The sequence below is a fragment of the Castor canadensis genome, chromosome 13, assembly GCF_047511655.1.
Source record: "Castor canadensis chromosome 13, mCasCan1.hap1v2, whole genome shotgun sequence".
Taxonomy (NCBI): Eukaryota; Metazoa; Chordata; class Mammalia; order Rodentia; family Castoridae; genus Castor; species Castor canadensis.
This window is the reverse complement of record NC_133398.1, coordinates 37,439,513-37,460,351: the sequence shown is the minus strand read 5'-3', so window position 1 is coordinate 37,460,351 and position 20,839 is coordinate 37,439,513. Positions and strand designations below refer to the sequence as shown.

The 20,839-nt window shown below is 38.7% G+C and overlaps 1 protein-coding gene, 1 non-coding gene and 1 pseudogene across 4 annotated transcripts in view; 2 read left to right on the top strand and 1 right to left on the bottom strand.

Annotated features, from left to right (window-relative positions):
* Positions 1-3,566: 3,566 nt before the first annotated feature.
* LOC109701478 (dynein light chain 1, cytoplasmic-like) lies at positions 3,567-5,042 on the bottom strand (annotated as a pseudogene).
* Positions 4,276-4,379, top strand: LOC141415911 (U6 spliceosomal RNA). The gene has a single exon (XR_012440863.1). It is a non-coding gene; the product is annotated as a U6 spliceosomal RNA (small nuclear RNA).
* A 287-nt stretch (positions 5,043-5,329) lies between the features above and the next one.
* The window catches only part of Reck (reversion inducing cysteine rich protein with kazal motifs), an 80,775-nt gene continuing 65,265 nt past the window's right edge, over positions 5,330-20,839 (top strand). Inside the window, exons 1-4 of one of the 3 annotated variants that reach the window (XM_074051463.1) lie at positions 5,330-5,498; positions 17,975-18,033; positions 19,838-19,871; positions 20,502-20,576. In XM_074051463.1, the coding sequence (XP_073907564.1) occupies positions 5,427-5,498; positions 17,975-18,033; positions 19,838-19,871; positions 20,502-20,576 (240 nt within the window). In that variant the 5' untranslated portion in view covers positions 5,330-5,426. Of the gene's footprint in view, positions 5,499-17,974; positions 18,034-19,837; positions 19,884-20,501; positions 20,577-20,839 lie in introns of all 3 variants that reach the window. The other 2 variants (XM_074051462.1, XM_074051464.1) reach the window with 2 other exon arrangements.

The window sequence follows — 20,839 nt, the reverse complement described above, 5'->3', positions numbered from 1 at the left end:
GTTTCACTTTGGTGTTTATTTAGGGCTGCTATGAATTCATTTATTTGTTTCTGTGTCTTGTATTCTTTATTTTCGGTGTCTTGAAATTTTTTGAGTGCCTCTTGTATGTTTTGGTTAACCATGTCTGTTAGGAAAAACGCCGCTTGCAAAGAAAGGTCATGAGAAAAGTCTCACATCCAAGAGCAAGGTTTAATGACAGGCTTGAACTGTCAGGCTGGCCAGGGAAAGATGGCACAGCACTGACTCTGGACTGGGCATGGATTTTACAGAAGAGGGAACTTGAGGAAGTTAGTGCATGAGCAGAAGTCTCCATTAGGGATGGAGCTGTCTTAGAGCATGTGAATTTCTGTTAAGGGTGGGGCTGACTGGCCCAAAAGACCAAAAATCATATATTCTCCCTCATATGTGGACATTAGATCAAGGGCAAACACAACAATGGGATTGGACTTTGAGCACATGATAAAAGCGAGAGCACACAAGGGAGGGGTGAGGATAGGTAAGACACCTAAAAAATTAGCTAGCATTTGTTGCCCTTAACGCAGAGAAACTAAAGAAGATACCTTAAAAGCAACTGAGGCCAATAGGAAAAGGGGACCAGGAACTAGAGAAAAGGTTAGATCAAAAAGAATTAACCTAGAAGGTAACACACACGCACAGGAAATTAATGTGAGTCAACTCACTGTGTAGCTATCCTTATCTCAACTAGCAAAAACCCTTGTTCTTTCCTATTATTGCTTATACTCTCTCTACAACAAAATTAGAAATAAGGGCAAAATAGTTTCTGCTGGGTATTGAGGGGGTGGGGGTGAGAGGGAGGGGGCGGAGTGGGTGGTAAGGAAGGGGGTGGGGGCAGGGGGGAGAAATGACCCAAGCCTTGTATGCACATATGAATAACAAAAGAAAAAAAATAAGTAAAAAAAAAAAAGGGTGGGGCTGACATTGGAGGTGGAGCTACCTGGAAGCTCCATTTCTCAAGAAGTGAGACCCGAGGATAAAATGGCCACCAATTAACAAAATGGTGACATTATTACTCTATCAATGTCTAGTAACATCTCCATGAAATTCTCAGTGATTACTTGCAGGATTTCTTCCTTGAGGCTGTTTTCGTGGGCATCGTTGTGTTCTTTGGCATTGTTTATGTTTGTTTTGTTGGAGTCCAGAACTGAGTATCTGTTTTCTTCATTTCCCTTTGAATCCTGTATTAAATTATTTGGGGGCAGGGAGAGAATGGTTTCCATCTCTTTTTCATCTTCCCATCGCTCCACTTGGTACTGTGCAGCTATGTTCCTGATAGGCTAGTTGGTGGTTTCAGTTGCCTGTTTTCTTTCCCTTGATTTACTTTTGTTTTGTGGCTGTGTTGGGTTTTTAGCTAAGTGTGTGTGTGCCATCTCTGTCCCTGGTCTGGGTGTAATTTAGTATTAACTAATTCACAATAGTAAAACTAACAAAAAGAAACAAACAAACAAAACCCAAAGAAATCAACAGGGAGAGATGAACAAACAAATACAAACAAACAAGAAACAAAACAAGCAAACAAACAAACAAAAAATTCCAGGTTCAGGAAAAATAGAATTTCAGTCTTAGTTTAAGTTCTGGTGTTACTCCTCCAGCATCCAGTCCTGGTATTGGTGTTTAAGCCAAAGCTCTGTCATAGTCTTGCCACATGGTTAGGTAATGTTGTGTTTTTTTTTTTTTTTTTCTTCTGTCTTTCAGCAGCAGCTGCTTGGTCAGCTTCTCCCTCATTGAGGTGTGGCAGTTTAAGTTTGAGTGTTGTCCTCAGGTTCTGGAAACAGGTCTGCAGTCCACCAGCTGTTTTGCTTTGGAGTTGGGTTTTCACTGTGTTTGCTTACTGGGGGCTTGTTTCTTTGCCTTGCCCCCTTTCTCTGGGGCAAGGTCAGTGATCTGTTAGCTGGCTCCCTGCTGTCAGCATGTTGTGATGGTTTGCTGTTTGTTTTTCAATTTTGCAGGGCTGTTTGACTTTAGATGTTGCTTACTGGCTCAGCAGATGAGCTTTGTAGACTGCTACCTGCCCTATTTCAGTAGTGGCTTGTCACCCCCCTGCTGTTGGCCCTCCTGCCTTTCCAGCCTTTGTTTACTGAAAGTTTGCATGAAGATCAGCAAACTTCTCCCATGTGCTTTCAGCTTCCTGCCCCCTCTGCTCTGCTGTGTGCTACTTTTCAATTCATTGTTTATTGTTCAGGTTTTTTTGGGGGGAAGGGTCAGTCTGCCCATGGGGCTATGTGGTTTATGCCACGGATGGCTGGGGGAATACCATGTGATGCTTGGCACTCACCTATTTAGTCTGCCTAATGTCTCCCAAGCAGGTTTGGAGCCAGGGTCTGGCAGTAGTGGCAGCCCACCTGTTTTCTCAGTGTAACGTGGCATGGAGAAGCTTTCCATGTGCTAGGGGTTCAGGGTGTTGATGTTTTGATTCTCCTTGGTGCTTTATTTCCACCAAGTGTGGCTCCAGCATCTCAGCAATGTTTTTGATTCACAGAGCTCATACTGTCTGCTTCTGTGCCCTACTCGCCATCTTGGATCCTCCTTGAACCACACATGATGAGAAGATGGATCATAAAAGCTCAAACAGTAGAGTTCCTTTCAGCATTTTCCAGAGAGAGGGCATTCACGTTAGTGAAAATAGGCCCTGTCATGCTTTCAGTGTTTTCCAGTAACAGCAGCATTCATTTTAGCGAAAATAGGCCCATAGTGCTGATTGAAGAGACACATGTATCTGTTAGAAGAACATCATCTGTAATTTTTAAGTTTTTTAACAACTGCATTTTAAAAAGATAAGAGGAACAATGATTGCTACATCATTATACATTTGCCAAGGCCGCAGAAAGTAGGAAAGCAATAGTGAATCCTGTGTCAGCTATAAACTTCAATACATGATGTGTCAACAAAGGCTCTGCAGCAGGATGGTAGTTGGCAGGGAGACTATGCACTTGGTGGTAGGAGGCACATGCCTTCCTTACCTTCCACTACATTTTGCTATGAATCTAAAACTGTTGTAAAAAATGAAGTCTATACTCTGATTTCTTTTTACATTGTATAAATCATTTGCCTTTTACTGAAAAATAAATTCTACCTTTTTAAAGTAAAAAGATTTAGGTCCTGGCTTGATCCACAACAACACACACAGAGTAAAAAGAAACAGATGAATTGATTTTAATATATTTTACATTCTTGGTTTTATACCAGGTTTAAAAAACATGGCTTCAGCACAGTTCAGTTCGGACTGGTTCTGGCCACATTTCAAGTACTCAGGAGCTACACACAGCTATTGATTTCCATCTGGACAGTCTGGACTTCCTTCCTTCCTTCCTTTGTTTTTCTTCCTCCTCCCTTCTTTTCTTTTTTTCTTTTTCTTGACTCACCTCTTGAGGAGGAGCAGAGAGCAAGGTGGGAAATAAGCCCAGTCACTCAATCCCATAGCCAAAGTGGAAGCTCTCTCATTCTAATTTGAAAGTGTTAGCACTATTCACTTTGTCAAGCACTATATTAGGCATTTTAATTAATTAATTAATTAATTAATATTTTTTAACATCTCAAACACATTTTTTTTTAAAGGAATGGATTAAGGGGAAAAAAACCATGGGGCACAGAAGTATGGAATAGAAAATAAATACAAACATAAACTGTTTTACTAATTGTTTTATAACCACAACAAACTAGTACAGAGAAATGCCCTGTACAAAACAATAAAGGTTTAAAGATGGAGGTGTTCCCTTAGCAAGGCTGAAGATTTCAGTCTCTGTTATTTGGAATTTATGCTGCAGTCCTTGTTTTTGGATGGATCACTGGGTGTGTGGCACAGTCCATGCTATTAACCAGATTTGAACAGAAGAATGGCCACTTGACCCAGGTAGAAGTAGATGAAGTGTTTGGTTTCATGTGTCACATAACAACCGAAGTTCCTCCCCATGATGCAGTGCCAGGCGGGGTTGTACTTCTTGTCAAACTCCTTCTTGATATGGGCAGCAATGTTCTTTTCTATGTTTTACTTCTCCAACGCCTGAGTAGCACACTCCACCGAGTCCTGTTGTATCTCTTCCGACACGTCCGCATTTTTGACCACCGCCTTTCGGTCACACAATGTTACTGCAGAGCAGGAGCTGGCCAACAGCAACGGTCTCCAGGGGGAGGTGCTGGCGTGGCTCAGACCCTGAAGGAGACCAAGCCGCTACAGAAGCCCTGGCGCATCTCTAGACATTTTAAATATAATATATTCTTTACTTTTCTCAAGAAGGCCAAGATAAAAATAAGGAAAGAGTGCTCGCTTTGGCAGCTCATATGCTAAAACTGCAATGATACAGAGATTAGCATGGCCCCTGTACAAGGATGACATGCAAATTCATGAAGCATTCCATATTTAAAAAGAAGGAGGAGGAGGAGGAGAAAGAAAAGGAAAGAAAAGAACTGAGACTGTGTTAAATGTCTTTGCCCAGGGTCACAGGGCTAGTTAGGGTAGTGTGCCATTTGGATGTGTTAAGTCCCACTCATTCCATTAGGGTACATTGCTGCTCTCTGCCCCAGGGGAAAACTAACTGCTTCTAATAGTCTGGACACAGGGAAACTGGAAATAAACTGTTGCCTTCATCACTGAACAGCAGTTGTAAAAGTGTTGTGCAATCTGTTCAAGAGGGAGGGAAGAGCGAGGGTGGGGAGGCACACTCACACAATGCTTTAGCTTTGATAGCTAGGACACCTAGGTCTAGGGCAGTCTTCACTGGAGTGGCGCAGGGACCGCAACTTCAACTTCACTCTTGGATTTGTCTGACCTCAGTCATGGCTTTCCGTGCCTAGTCACACAAGAACCATCTCCCCCTTTTTGGTTCCTGAGAGGAATAGGTGTTACTCGTACATGAAGGCACATCCAGGCTACCTATGAATCCGTAACTCTGGCCGGTGCCAGTGGCAGGGTCCTTCAGCTTTTGGGGGACACCTTCTTTGTGTCTGAGCAGCAGCTGGGCAGAAAGGATCTTGTGATTCAGCCTAGATTTCGCCCTTGAATCCAGGCTAACTTGCAGAGTGATCATCTCCAGTCCCCTCTCTGAACCTCAGTGGCCCCACGTGTAAACCTCGGGAGAGATGGCAGAGGCCTTCCAAAGGCGCTTCCAGCCCTGACAGCCTCCGACTCCCGGCTTGGAGAAGGCAGGCGCGGAGACAGAAGCTGGAGCCGACACACAGCTGGCCCTTAACAAAGAGCCGGGGTCCAGGGCGCGTTGCCGCCCCAGGAGGTTTTGGAAACTCCGTGAGACCGGGGGCGGGGCTTGAGCACACCGCAGCCAATCACCAGCGGCGTGAGGCGCCAGAGGCGGGGCCTGGCGCGAGCTGCTCTGGCGGCCAGGCTGGGTCCGAGCATCCCGCTGCTTCGGACCCGCCCGGCCCGGACATGGCTACCGTCCGGGCCTCACTGAGACATGCGTTGTTGCTTCTCCTGGCCGTGGTGGGGGTCGCGGAGGTGGCGGGGGGCCTGGCTCCGGGCAGTGCGGGTAAGTAACCGCTGGAGCAGCGGCTCGGGACAGTCCGGAGCGGCCGCCTCAGCGCTCCAAGATGGCGCGGGGCAGGGGGCGGGAGTGCGCGCGACCCCAGACCCGACAGACGCCCGGTGACCCACAGTTGGGAGCAGGGTGTTGCGGCGGGACGAATGAGGCCCCTCCCCTCCCTCACTGTCTCCGCCCTGAAGATCTGAACCCGGGGCAGTGACCCAGGTTCGAGGCCTTGATCTGTCACCCATCAGACATGCCTGGCCTTGACTCCCTCGCCTGGCTCTGGTTCCTTGCAGAAAACGGTGACATGCCTTCGCTCCAGATGGCCGCGGTACCGCCGGTCCGGCCTGTTATTGTTACTGGTTACTTGCTCTGAGCTCCCTTGGTTCCGAAAGGCCGGCCTGGTCCGTGCGCTGTATGGCAGAGCCCAGGCTGGGTGGGAGTCATTAAAAATCAGTAAACCCCGCTCTCTGGGGCTGGCAGCCCTGAGTTGTGTCCTTGCTCTAGAGATACTAAACCAGGGATGCATGGAAGACAGTTGGGCGCTTAGGATTCTGCCCCACTTGATGGGCTGTCCGACTTGATGCTAACTTCTGCCCTCCAGGAGACTCGGGCTAGAAGGTGGAATGCGACAGGAGTTCCAAGTAGCTCGAATTCAAGGCACGAGTGTCCAGAGGAGATGCACAGAAGGAGGGAGGAAAATTGAGTGATGCCTTCTAACTATACTAGCTGGGGTTTGTACTACAGAAGTGGTGGAGTGCATTGCTTACAGGGAGAGAGACGCTTCGAAAAAGCAGAGTCCATCCCAACAAGGTTTTAAGATAGCCTACAATGTTAAAAATGAAGATTTAAAAAACAAAAAAAAAAAGGAAGGCATTTAAAGAAGGAAGAGAATTGTGTCAGGAACCTGGGGTTAGACAGGTAACTAATTGGATTCTAAACTTAACTTCTGAACTTAACTATTAGTCCAGAAACCAGAGAGAGAAGAGACACTAATTTAGCCCTCTTTTTCTCACTGAGTTAAAAGAGATTGAACTAAAGCTCTTACAGGTCCACAGAATACTAGTTGTCCATTTTCATCTCACCAGTAGTCAGTTCTATGGAAAATAGAAGAGAGGAGTGGTTAAGAACACTGTAGCAGTTTACTTAGCTTTAATCTTTTGGTGCTTTAATAATCACACTCATCATATTTGGTATGACCTAGATGTTACTATGAGAATTAATTAAGGTAACACACATGCAGTGTGCACTGAAATATTAGCACTAAATATGTTTGGGAAACACTTCACATTGTACCCTGTCTTAAAAATTCACAAAATACATGAGATTCACAACAAAAGATCCAAGTATTCCTATGACAAAGACTCTTGTTTGCTGAGGGAATTGAGAATGACTGCTAAGGAGTGTGGGGTTTCTTTTTGAAGTGACGAATATGTTCTAAAATTAATAGTGGTGATGGCTGCACACCTCTGAATATACTATAAGCAACTTAATTATACACTTTAAAAAGGTGAATTTCATGGTATGTGAATTATATCCCAATAAAATTGTTACAGAAAGGGGAAAAACTTGTTTGCTAATTAAACTCATGTTTTTCTTCATAATACCTTAAGTGTACTTTAGAAAATGCTGGGCTGGTTGATTTCCAACAGCGCTCTGACTCTGAAAAGTCCATGACCTCATATAGTTTGTATTGTTTGATTAAAAAGAAAATTCCAAATTTGATCTTAATGTGAGTCTTGTTCCTTGAACTCAATTCTGGAAAGCTTATCTTGCCTAGTTCCTTATATAAAGGACATTCAGTAATATAATGGACAAAGGCTTCTACTGTGGATTTGTAGAAAGTGCTGGAAATATTCTTCAGTCCTAAACAGAAATTGAGAACACAATTATTAAATTGTATTTCAGTGAAGGCCTGGGTTGTATTCCGATTCAGACAGTCTTCTTTCCCCCTCATTACCCTCATCCAAGATTGGCTACTTCTGTCCTCTCTGGTATAACACTTTTTAGGCCACTGGTTCCCTCTGCTATATTTGCCTTGACTATTCCTATTCTTGAGAGGTAGAGATAAGACTACTATGACTTGCTCAATGATTTTCTCTGTGGAGGGTGGGATGAGATCCTGTGCTGGCATCTTAGAATCTGTGTCTCATGCCACCTGGTAGTAGCTCTGTTTCTGTTTAAGATGTTTTGTAATAGTACAAAGGAAAGAAAGATATAATATCAAGGGCCAAGTTTCAGCAAGTTGACATTTAAGGAATTATGTAATAGCCTAGAATCCTGAAAAAGAATGTAATGAATTTTAAGTTAGAAAAAGAAAACGCCTATCTGGAGCAAAGTAATAAAAAGCAGACTTTTTTCCCATTAAAGTATCTCAGCCCATACTGTAGAAAGAGCTAGGATTAGTGATAGACCAGTATGACAGTTTATTCTGGTATACTGCTAAAAATTCCAACCTTGCATCCATAGATTAAGCAATCCTTTATTAATCATACTTTTCACTGTGCCCAACTCCTAGAAGAAACTGAGAAGATGTCAAAGAGGTAGGTTTTACATGTTACAAATGTAGCTTTTAAAAGAGCAAAACAAATACTTGTATAAGGTTTGTTCAGAAAATACTGAGTGATTACTTTATGTCAAGCCAAGTTCTCAGAGCAGATCTGCTTTCAAGGAGCTTACATTTTAGGGGAGGATAAATAGATATTAAGTAGATAAAATTATTTCTGAGTGTGTTAAGTATGCAATGAAGAAAACAAACCAGGTGGTGTCAGAATTGTGTGGGTACAGGAGGAATGGTTCATTACATAGAGTTGACAAGAACAGTTTTGTTGAGGTGAAATTTAGAGTTAAGATCTGAAAGTTGAGAAGATTCTATACTTAAGGAAAGACAGTGGAGTTCAGAAAGAGTAGAGGCTTTAAGTAATAAGGATCAGAAAGTCTAGATGTTTGGAACATAGTGAGCAAGAGAGTAAAGTAAAGCTAGATGGTGGTGAGCTTTGCAAGAAGCCATGTCAGGATTGTGGACTTTATTCTGTGTACAGATAGAAATAATATTTTTAAATAAGAGAGATATGACCTAATATATATTTTTTTTTACCTCTTGCTGTTAAATGTTAAGGAAAAAAGTTATAGTGGGTAGTCACCCTGTAAAAGCAGTGTTACTAAAGGCCATTTCAGTAGTTTCAGCAAAAGATAGTGGTGACTCAGAGAAGTGTGGTGGTGGAGACAGGAGTCAGGTACTTTATTGATGGATTGGATATAGAAAACGAGGGAAGGAAAAATTAAGGGATATTCATACTTTTTATTTGCTTGTTTGGTTTCATTTTTTAAATCTTGAGCAGCTTAGTAAAAATTGATTCCATTTATCCAAGTACAAAAGACAGGAAGGGGCATATTTGAAAATTGGCAGGTGAGGAACGAAGAGAGTTAAAAGTTCCATTTGGGGCTAGGAATGTTGCTCAATGATAGAACACTCTAGCAGGTGCTAGACCAAGTTCAGTTCCTAGCACTGTAAAGGAAAAGTTTCTTTTTTATATATATTTAAAATGGGTATTAGGAATACTGCCCTATATCTGTTGCTTATTAAGTTGAATTTCATAGTGTCAGTAATCCATTCAGCAAATATTTGTTCAGCTGTTAATAGAGCCAGATACCATGATAGGCCCAAGTTATAATAAAGTGGTAAGCAAAAACAGACATGATCTCTACTTTCATGCAGCTTACAATATCTACATTGCTAATTCATGGTTTATTAGTACATTATCAATTTATATCCTAAACCTGAAGAAACAGTATGTTTGAGGAAAAATCATGTGATTTCATCAAGTATGGAGAACATAGAATAATGCTGTAAAGCATATAGATAACATGAGAACTATAAGAGCCAGATGTGGTGGTACACGCTTGTAATCCTAGCACTTGGGAGGCTGGGGTAGAAGGATCTGGAGTTCAAGGCCAGCCTGAGCTACATAGCAAGACCCTATCAAAAAAAAAAAAAAAACAGACTAGAAGAAAAGCGTAGTAGTAAGACACACATTTCTGACCAAAGATTATCATTGGAAGCCAGATTTCAAACTTTTAGATTCCTTTATAAGTGAGAGCCCCTTAGCACAGACACAATAAAGGGAATTATTCCCAAAATACTGGCTGTTAGCATATAGGGGAAGACTTCAGAAGAGTCATTTGCTTTAGTTTCATAATGATGAATGTCTGAGTTAAGGCACTTTTGATCCCAAGAAATAGAACTGAGGTAGCTCAGTTTAGGAGGCTGGTTATGTAGCCTCTAAGAAGAAATTGCATGGAAAACCAAAGGTGGAAATTTAGCTCACCTCTCCACCTCAGGGACTGCTGGAGAAACTGCCAAGTTGCCAGGAAGCAAGACTGCCTTTAGAGACAATTTTTCTATCTCTCACTGCATTTTCTGTGCATCTCTTGTATTTCCTCTCTCCACCCCTTCCAGTTTCCTCTTTTTACTCAGTTTCTATACTCCCGTAAAACTTCAGCTTTCCTCATATACCTACCACCAGCTGGCTACTTACCTCTTAAGTACTTGATTGGTTTATGTTTTAACCAATTTATGTTTTGACCTAAACTAAAAAAAAAAATCATGATGTTTGATAAATTATGAATGACTCATCATATGACACTGAGATACAGTGAGCGAAAACTTACTGCATTTTTTCTTCCTGCTGAAAAGGCATTCTATAACAAGGATATTATTACTTTAAAATCAATGAATAATTTTTTTGAACTGAGCACTGTCCCCAGTGTACTAATAAGTTTACAGCCAATCTTAGGGTACCAAAAGAACCATATTAAGTGATTAGAAAAGAGTTAAGTGTTAAAGGTTCCAGTCTTACCTAGACTAATAGACTTTTAACTAACAACAACAACAAAAAAATAGCCTGAAGTTGTTGAAGAAAAGCTTATGAGTGTTGAGGTGGGATATAAGCCTTGAAAGATGTTGGGAATTTAGATCAGCAATAAGGGGACATTAAGCATTTCAGGTGGAAGACTGTTCCTGGAAAATGTACCTTTTTCGTGTTAAAAGACATGTGGTGGTGCATGTCTTTAATACCAGCATTTGGGAAGTGGAGGCACGATGATCAAGAGTTCAAGGCCAGGCTGGCTACATAGCAAGATTTGTCTAAATAGAAAAAAAAAAAGTTATTGAAGTTTAGGGGAAGAAAGTAATTGAACTTTAAGAAAAGCTAGAAAAAGACTTGGAAAATTTAGCGGTGGAATAGCAAGAAGCCATTGATTAAAATAGTGGCATCATGCGAGTGCTAGTGGCTCATGCCTATAATCCTAGCTACTCAGGAGGATCACAGTTTGAAGCCAGCCCTGGGCAAATAGTTTGGAGACCCTATCTCGAAAAAACCATCACCAAAAAGGGCTGGTGGAGTGGCTCAAGGTATAGGTCCTGAGTTCAAATGCCAGAACCACAAATAAATGAATAGTGACATCATAAAAGGTCTGTTTAAAAAATTATCTTGGCAGTCTGATTGGTATTACAACCAAATGAATACAATTGGTGTTACAGCAATGCAGTTTTGAAACAAGCAATGGAAGATATCTATAACTTGCAAATGATTCAGAAAAAATGTATATCTGTTTATATGTGTATATAAATATGTGAACAGGTAAAGCAATATGACAAGATGTTAGCATTTTTTTTTTTGAGACAGGGTCTCTATGTAGTCTAGGTTGGTTTTGAAATTGCAGTGTTGAATGGGTAGTGGGTGTATGGGTAATCATTTTACTGTTTGGCTATTCCTTGGCTGATAATAAATTTTATATAGATAAATGTACACACATACATATGTTAAAGGATAATTGTATGAATGTATAAGCTAAGTTTCAGTTGTCATTTAAACATTTATATAGTGTCATTTTTCAAGTTGTTTTGAAAATAAAAATGTTATAAAAAATAGGGTTTCACATAAATAATAAAAGTAAGGCCAGATTTTTAATATATATCTGTTTAATTTAGAATGCCTTTTTCCAGTATCAGCTCAGATTTTGGCTTTTTTCCTTTTTTTTTAGTAGTGTGGGATTTATACAGATATATTTACTTATACATTTATGTTATATATTTATATATTTTCTGGCTTAGTAATTCTTTAGGAAATATTAATTTTAAGGAGTCTTTCTTTTCTTTAAAAGAAAAAAAAGGAAAAAAACAAGAATGACTTTGCATTAACTAATTGAATTATAGGCTTTGGGAAACTGGCAAAATCTCTCTTAATTTAAAAAATTCTGTAATTCTATGAGTATTTCTTAGTTTTAGATTAGGGTGCATATTTGTTTTTTCAAATGTTATTTGGTCTTAGAAGCTGCATTTTTCTGCATGTGGTTGGAGCATGTGCTTCCTGCTTGCCTATCTTTAGCATACACTTGGCCTAAACCAGGTGCCAAACCTTGATGTTTCAGAATATTGGATAATTCTGCTTACATATTTCTAGACTACACTAATTCCTTTTTAAAGCCAACAAACAGAGCCTTTAGTAGTCAATTTTTGATTTTTATTAATTTGCAATCATATACCCTTGGAATAAGACTGCAAGATAAGGGATTTGTATGCTTTTTATTTTCATCATGTAATATCAAGTTTTATTTTGGATTATTTTACCTTTATTCAATCCCATTTTATGAGAATAAGCAGGATTTTAAACTTTTTTCTTGAACAAATTAGAATCAAATTATAAAAACTAAACATTTCAAGAATTCATTTCCTTGTTGAAAATGTTAGGCATCAGAGAGCTGGATTTTTGCCCTGTAATAGTTGAATAGCCCAGTTAATCCAGTTTAATTGCTCTAAAAAAGATAAGACATTTAATTGCCACATTAATTGCATTTGGATTCCTTCCTCCATCCCTAATGGAGGCATATGAATTGATGTCTATTTGTAGACATTTATTTCTTAAAAATAGCAGTGTTAAAGATTGCAATAAGTTTTCATTGTTCAAAAGGAAAAAAACTGTATTAACACAGTAATGGCTAAGGTTAAGAATCAGTGTGGAAAATGTGGTGGTGCAGAGGCTCCCCAGCCTCAGGGAGTGTGGCAGTCCTCTCCAGGGAGGAAATGTACTATTATAGAGGAATGCTTGGTTGAGAGAGGCAAAGCGGTTATTACCAGAAGACTTCAGGCTGCCCTCTTTCATCCTATTTTGTCAAAAATACCAGAAAAGGCTTTGGGAAAGACTAGAAGGAAACATGCCAGAATGTCTACAGAAGTTGTGGCAGGACAATGGGAGTATAGATCATTTTCCTTTTTCTCTTTACTTTCCAATTTTGTAGGTTTTTTTTTAATAAAAAATAATCATTTAAAAATTCTAATTTTGGAAGTCATGCTTATAATTTTGACGTTTATCACTAAATAGGAAAAAAGGCCTTTATTTTAAATAAAACCAGTTATTATCAGATTTTTAATTATAGCACATCTTGTGTTTCTGTTTTAAATAGACCTTTGCTCCGAGAAACTGTTTTTCAAAAACCCCTAAGCCCAAATCAGACTCCTGTCTGCCTGATTGTTTACTTTTTGCTTAGCCTGTGTTTATTGGGACCATATGTTACTCTGAGTTATCTTTACTTAAGATCAGCTGGTTTTTCTGCCTTCATATGACCTCTGTGTTAAAGGATAGTAGAAAGTGGCAACTTCTAGAGCACTTCAGAAGAGCACATCACTATCACACAAGGAAGCCCTTTTTTCTTGCCCATCCTCCCATTCTTAGGAGATTGAGGAGAACAGTCTTAGGAGATGTGTGTGACTTAACAGTTTGGTGTGACTTTGCAGGGGAGGCAGGGCTACTGAGAGGAAGTCTCATGAGTGCTTTGTGCTTCTTAGAAAGTAAGAAGCTTTTACAGTTAGAATCAAAGCACTTTTTTCTTCTGAAATGTGAAATTTTTGTATGTTCTTCAGAATTCAGTGAAATGTATAGGAGTTCAAGAAACTTTTCCCTAAAATTAGTATTAGAAAACCAGCCCCACAATAGTCTTTTATGAGACCAAACTATCTATGGTAACATGACAGTAATATCGTAGACCTTATCATTGTTTTGTGGAGAACCAATTTGCACTTTCAAACTCAGAAGCGTTGTTGTAAGCAGACTTGTTTTATTCATTTGGTTTATTCTTTCATTTCTCGCCATCCAACTTTCAACCAAAAAAATCTCTTTTATACCATTTGTATGCTGAAATTGTTTGTTTTATTTAGATGGAAGATTGTGTTGCATATATTAGTATATATATATATATAGATAGATTGATAGATAGATTTATATATGATATATAATGTTTTTAAGCCATTATACCAGACCTAGTTGCCTAAAATATAATATTTTTACTTCTGTGTCTCTTTTGACTTGCCAGTCCTAGAAAGCCCCTGATCAATCCAGCTCTATTCTTTTTCCAGTCTTTCACACTCTGGAATAGTTATGTGTCCCTGCTCATTATCTCTGCAGCTAATTTATGAATTCTTCTAGGCCCATAATGCTGCTTGGCAATCTTTTTTTCTTTTCTCTACCTTGATGTTTCTCAGACTGTCATTTTGAGATGTTAATAAGTGGTATGAAAAAAGTGTTCTATGTTCTTAAGAAATCTGTGTAGTAGGTCCTTTTTTAGCAGATTAATAATATGTATTAGTGTATGAATGGCTTCGTAAGGTCCTGCAGTAAAGAATTTGTGTAATGTTTAATCCTTCTTTCCCAATTCACTTGAATATAAAACATTTTCTCTTGAGGTATACATTAACAAATAATGAAGTAGTACTCCTTTGAGCACAAGTTTGAGAAACACATCTATAGTTACCTCCTTTATTAGTTCAGACCTTGACAATTTCAGCTCAAGCCCCCAATCCTACATGTATCAACTCTATTTTCAAACCCACTTTTTATTTCCCTGAGAAAGTACTTGCTGTCAACCTCCCTCTTCATTTATGTGTTCTTAAATCCTTTTCTTTTGTCTAGATTTTGTCCTACCATAAGACTCAACCTGGCTGAAGTCAGCATAACTTTTATTCACTGTTGTGTCCCTGTCTTTAAATACAATGCCTCTTGAGTCCACATCCCTTTCCAAGGGCCATTCATTTTTTTTATATTCTGTTTGACCTCCAATTGCAATTCAGTCTGCCACTGACACCCAGATTTAGCCTATACCCCACAAGTTAGATGGCATGGTCCCTAAAAGAGAGGAGAGAAGAAGGGAGAGGGAGGGACGGGGGGATGGAGAGAGAGAGAGAGAGAGAGAGAGAGAGAGAGAGAGGAGAGAGAGAGAGAGGAGAGAGAGAGAGAGGAGAGAGAGAGAGAGGAGGGAGGGAAGGAGGAAGGAAAGGAAAGAAAGAACAAATTAGAAGGATCAGCCAAATAAAGACAAGGTCTGGGAGAAATTGCAGAGCTTCTGTTCCCTCTGGTGGAATCACTTAGCATCATTTCACCATATCATTGTGTTCACCAACCAGGGAAGCTCCAGTGAGCTTCTGTGTCCAGAGTTTTTGTTTTGTTTTTTAATTGGAGTTTCATTATGTAGGCATGATTGAATTATTGGTCAAATAGTTGAACTCAAACTCCGGCCCCTAACCCCTCCACCAAAAGTTGGGAGGTCAAGTTAATATGTGACTCAAAGTCTCAACGCTTTAGTCACAAGGCTAGTCTTTCTGACATGGCCAGCCCCAACCTGAAGCTACCTAGGTAAGAAGACGGGTCACCTCATTATCATAAAGACAAGGAACAAAGGCCAGTCAAATTATTCATTATACAATATTGATCCTCAAAAGAGATATATGGGGCTGGCTGAGTGGCTCAAGCGATAAGAGAGCCTGTCTAGGAAGCATGAAGCTCTGACTTCAAACTTCAGTGCTGCCAAAAAAAAAAAAAAAAAGTCTGTAGATTCTTGGATTCAATCAGGCTTTTGATCTCACCATTTCACATTGATGACATTTATTTAAGGTCTTTAGTATCTTTCACATTGCAAAATATACACTCAATTTCAAATCCTCATTAGACAGCAACACCTAGAACAGTTAATGCCTCCTTGTTGAAACATTTTACTTATTTGGCTTCTTGGTACTGTTCTTTCTCAGTTTTCTTCCCATACATTGAATACTCTCATGCAATTAGATATCCAATGATTAGCTAAAGGTTACATCCAAATCACTTCAAAAACTGCCAGGCACCAGAGGCTTATGCCTCTAATCCTAGCTACTCAGGAGACAATGATCAAGAGGATGGAGGTTCAGAGCAAGCCCCTGGCATATAGTTCTTGAGACCCTATCTTGAAAAAACCCATCACAAAAAAGAGTTGGTAGAGTGGCTCAAGCAGTAAGAGTGCCTGCCTAGCAAGCATGAGGCACTGGATTCAAACCCCAGTGCTTGTAGGGGTTAAAAAAAAAAAAACACTGAATTTAGAATAACCTCCTCATCTCTGAAATCTCCTTTCTTTGTCTTTTCCATTTCAGTTAATGGTATTTCCAGGTGTTTCTTTCGTTTCCATCCTTCATAGCAGAAAAGTGGAAGTCCTTGCAGTAGCCTGTAGAGGCCTCTATGGTATAGCCCTGGTACCTCTCTGATCATAGCATCTACTGTTCTTTTCATTCTTTTCTAGCCATATTCCTTGCTATTATGTGATTGTTACAGGAACAGGGGCAGGGTACCCCCTTAACTATCCAACCCTACCGTAAGGCCTGGCTCTGGGTTAGAATGCTCATCTGCATTAAGAGAAAACAGCGTAGCATATACAAAAAAAAAAAAAAATGGAAATGAATTTATTTGCAGTTTTGGCTAAAACTGAGGAAAAATTTTCAGACTGTCTCTGCCTTGCCCATAACAGTACTAAAGCTTACAGAAAAGGTGAAACAAAAGCCAAAATATACAAATATAGATTTAGCTGTGGGCCTCAGTTGCTAGAACTGGGAGATAGTCTTTGTCCTGGGAGAGAAGTCCTCCTGGTGCCTCAGCTCTTGAGGTGTGCCATTTTCACTCTCAGCTTGGTATTTCCTGCAAGGATCCTAATTCCTAGGACCCCTGTTAAGAGAAACACATCAGAAACAGTACTTGCTGTTAGGAAAACTTACTATGACCTGTTCTTTCACTTCCTTTAAGGTCTCTGCTCAAGTGTCATGAAGCTTTCCTACCCTGCTCTATAAAACATCTACCCACTTGTCCCTCCAATCCTCCTTACTCTTTAATTTGATTTATTATTACCATAGTCTTTCTTGCTATCTTAAATTCTTATCACAGAGAGATTATTTTAATACCTACTTCTTTGCAGAGAATGTAATCTCTGTAGTGACAGACTCATGATTGTTGATTGAATGAATCAATGCCTGGTACTTAATAAGCTGCTCACAAAATATTTTTAAGCAAATACATATCTTAGAAGTCGAGGTATTCCCTGCTTCTTTCCAAGACTAGTACCTTCTCATAAACACTTGACTTCATTCTCTTTGGATTCCTCCTGAGATACTGTTCTATCAGAGGAGCATTGGTTCTTTACTGCTTCCTTCTATCTATAAAAAAGTGCAAGTATTTCCCACTGTGAAAAAGGTAGTAGTGTGGAACATCTTCCTGTGATCCTGCATACTCCTGTAAGGACCATTTTCTTTTTACCCTCCCATCACTGCCAGACTTCTGAGAGTCTGTACTATTGTCTGTACTTCCTCACCTCAGGTTTACTTCTTGATATCATTGATTTCTGCCAGCCCCACAGAAATTGCCTGTTATGTTCAACAGGTGGCCTTCTAATTAGTAAATCCATATCCTTTTTTCAGTCTTCGGTCTTAACAACTCTGTGGCACATGACACTAACTACTCTCTCTTCCTCTGTTGTAATATCACTGTATGGTTGACCTACCTCTTGACTGTTGAATCTCAGTCATGTTCCTTGTTTCTTTATATGTCTCACATGTCACTCTTCTTTAGAATTTGATGCTGTGTTTACTTCTCAGTAGAAACTCTCAGTGGACAGCGTCACTTCCATATACTTTCTTTATGCTGATGACTTCCTGATTTGGATCTTTAGGCTTGGTTTTTCCTGTACTCCAGGCTTTGGTTTCTTACCTCAAATTCAACATGTTCGAAACAAAATTCACTATTTTTTATTTTACTTTGTATTGTAGGTATAATAGAATTTGGTGCATAGGGTAATTATAAGGATTGAATAAAGTAGTACATAAAACTATAAAATTCTGGCATATAGCAAGCACACAGTAGCTAGTAACTACTATTATTACTTTATAGTCTCCCCTGTTAGACTACAAGCTTCTTTAGGGCAACACCATGTTCTCAAACCTAACACTGCCCTTGAGTTGTAATAGATGTTCATTAAAGGTTGGTTTAATATGAATAATAATAGATGGGCATGGTCACTCAGGCCTATAATTCCAGCACTGGGGAGGTGGAGGCAGAAAAGAGGATCTTGCATTTGAGACCAACCAGGGCTACAGAGTTTAACAGTGAGACAACATGTTTATTTTTTCTCCTTAGGTGCATTATGTTGTAATCATTCAAAGGATAACCAAATGTGTCGTGATGTATGTGAACAGGTAAGCTTGATAATAATTGTAGAAGCTATCAGTTATGTAACTGCTTATTAAATTTAATTGTTTTAGAAAAATCTGTAGCACAGCATCTTAACCATGTGATCACAATTCACATCACCAACATGGGACAGATTGATATGTGTCTGCTGACATGAAGCCCTGAGAAGGAATCCAGTATCTTCTAAAGGATTTGTACCAAAAATGCTTAACATGAATCATGAGGAAACAATCATGCAAACCCAGACTGAGGAATATTCCTTAAAACAACACTCTATACTCTATACTAGTTATAATTAAAAACATCAGTTATTATAAAAACAAAGACCAAGAAACTGTTCCAGATTAACAGAAACTAAAGAGACATGCAACGAAATGCAGTGCATGATCCTGAATTGGATCCTGGAATGGAAAAAAAAATTGTCATAAAGAACATTATTGATCATTTGGTGAAATCTGAATATAGAGTGGATATTAACTGAGAGTATTATATCAGTATTGTGATCCTGAATTTGGTCATTGTATTATGGTTAGGTATGATAGTGTCCTTGGTTCTAAAGAGATACATTATAGGATTTAGGAATAATTGATCATAATGTCTATAATGAATTCTGAAATAATTCATCAAAATGACAGTAATAACAATATATGTATATAGACAGTTAATACAAATGTTGTGAAGTGTTAATAATGAATTGTGTGAATACAGTATGGGTGTTCATTGTAATATTCTTAAAAATTTTTTGTAGGTTCAAATTTTACTGATTGAGCCTTTTTAGGCAAGTTTCACTGAAGCAATACCTGTTCATAAAGTCTTACTTTTCCTTCATCCCCTTAGTTGTATTATTTAGCCTTAGTACTTGAGAAATAATCATTTGAAAATTTCTAGTAATAACCTATATTTTGTCAGTTTCTTATACCACATCCTTTGGGGAGATAATGTCATCTCCATTTTATAGATAAGGAAATTGAGATACAGAAAAGTTAAATAACTTACCAAGTCCCCAAGCTAATGATTTTAGGAGTGGAGTCTCAGAGTTGAATGTGTCTGGTTATGTAGACCATACTGGTAGCCATCAGGATATTACTACCTCCTGTAAGGCCAAGTAGGATGCTCAGTTACTCAAAATCTATAATTTACCATCTCAGTTCCTTGTTTTTTCTGCTGTTCCAACATGTTTCAAGTATTTGAGTTTATGTGTGTGTGTGTTTCTGTTTGTTTTGTGTTTTTTGTTTTTGAGGAGAGATGAAGATGAGGGGTGGAGTGGGGAAAATGAGTTTGAAAACATAGCTTTCTCTGCTTCTTCCTATTCTGCTATCAATGATATTTATTTACTTCTTTCTCTCTTTTCATTTTTTCTTGTTCTTCATTGTTGCCCTTCTTGTGCCCATTTCTTTTTCTCTCTTCCCTTCTTTCCTCTCTTTCTTTCTTTCTTCCTTCCTTCTTCCTTTCTTTCTTCCTTCCATCTTTTTATAATGTAAATTTTTCAAATGTATACAGATATATTCAGCTTCAGCATTATTAAGTCATGAACATTTTGTTTCATTTGTAAACCCTGTACTCTTTCCATATCTTCTCCCCTCCTTTTTTTGTTTGTTTGTTTGTTAAGTCTTCCCCATAAGTGGTACTGTATCTAGTCTCTTTGTGATGTTAACAGTAAGTACCTAATTGCATTAATTAATTCACTAGAGATTGAAAAATGGTGATATTCTAGCTCTTTTTACTACTTAACTATAGTTGGTAGTTGTGGAGAGAAAAATGGTTACTAAATAAACTAACTGGAGATAAATCCTTTTTCGTTGTCCTTAGCATTCATGGATTTTACAGTCTCGACTATTTGCAGGTAACCATGAAGGTCTGTCTGATATATGTAATGACTTATATTTTACTGAGACACCAGATTGTAATTGCATTAATTAAATTCCTGTATGACAGTCATTTAGTCTGGTGAGTGAACCTTATGAAGTTCTCAGCATCTGTATTAAAAGATGACTGTCTATTTCATGGTATTTTATGGAGAACTTACATGCTATGATCCTATTCACTAATTTCATCTTCACCAATATCAAAGGAATGACATTGTTTATTTTTAAATTGTCATTAGTTAACTGAAAACAATTTATAGAACAACTTAGAATAATTTTATCTTTTTCTTCCTTTTCTGTTACCTTCTTTCTCAATCTTTCTTTCTCTCTATCCCCACCCCCAACAGGTTGGTAGCCTGATTTTCTCCATTTAAGTCAATAGAAAAGGGTCTAGGCTTGCTATATTTAGACTTTCTTGATTAGTTCCCAAACTAACCAACCTTTTAAGAAATGTTACCTCAGCTTAATTTATATCCTTCCAAAAGTTTTTCATTTATAAAAGGAAAATATTCTAGACAACTGATAAATCTAGAAGATAATAAATTGTGCCTTGTCTTTTCTTCAGAAAAAAATGCTACAAAACTTTTTTTTTTTTTTTTGTCAAATAGATTTTCTCCTCAAAAAGTGAATCCCGACTAAAACATTTGTTACAACGAGCCCCAGACTATTGCCCAGAAACAATGGTAAGTCTTACTTAACTATGGAAGCTTTTGTCTAGAAATTTACTAGACAAATGCAAGTTACTTTTAGGTTTAACAAGTTTTTAAATGTGATTGGGACTTGTGGTCAAGAGTACAATGTTATGTTTAAGTAGGTATTAAAAAAAAAAACCCTCATACAAATTGCTAGATACAATATTATGTTATCATTTATTTATTTGTTTGTTTCTTTGTTTTTTTATTGGTGGTACTGGGGTTTGAACTCAGGGCTTCGCGCTTGTTAGGTA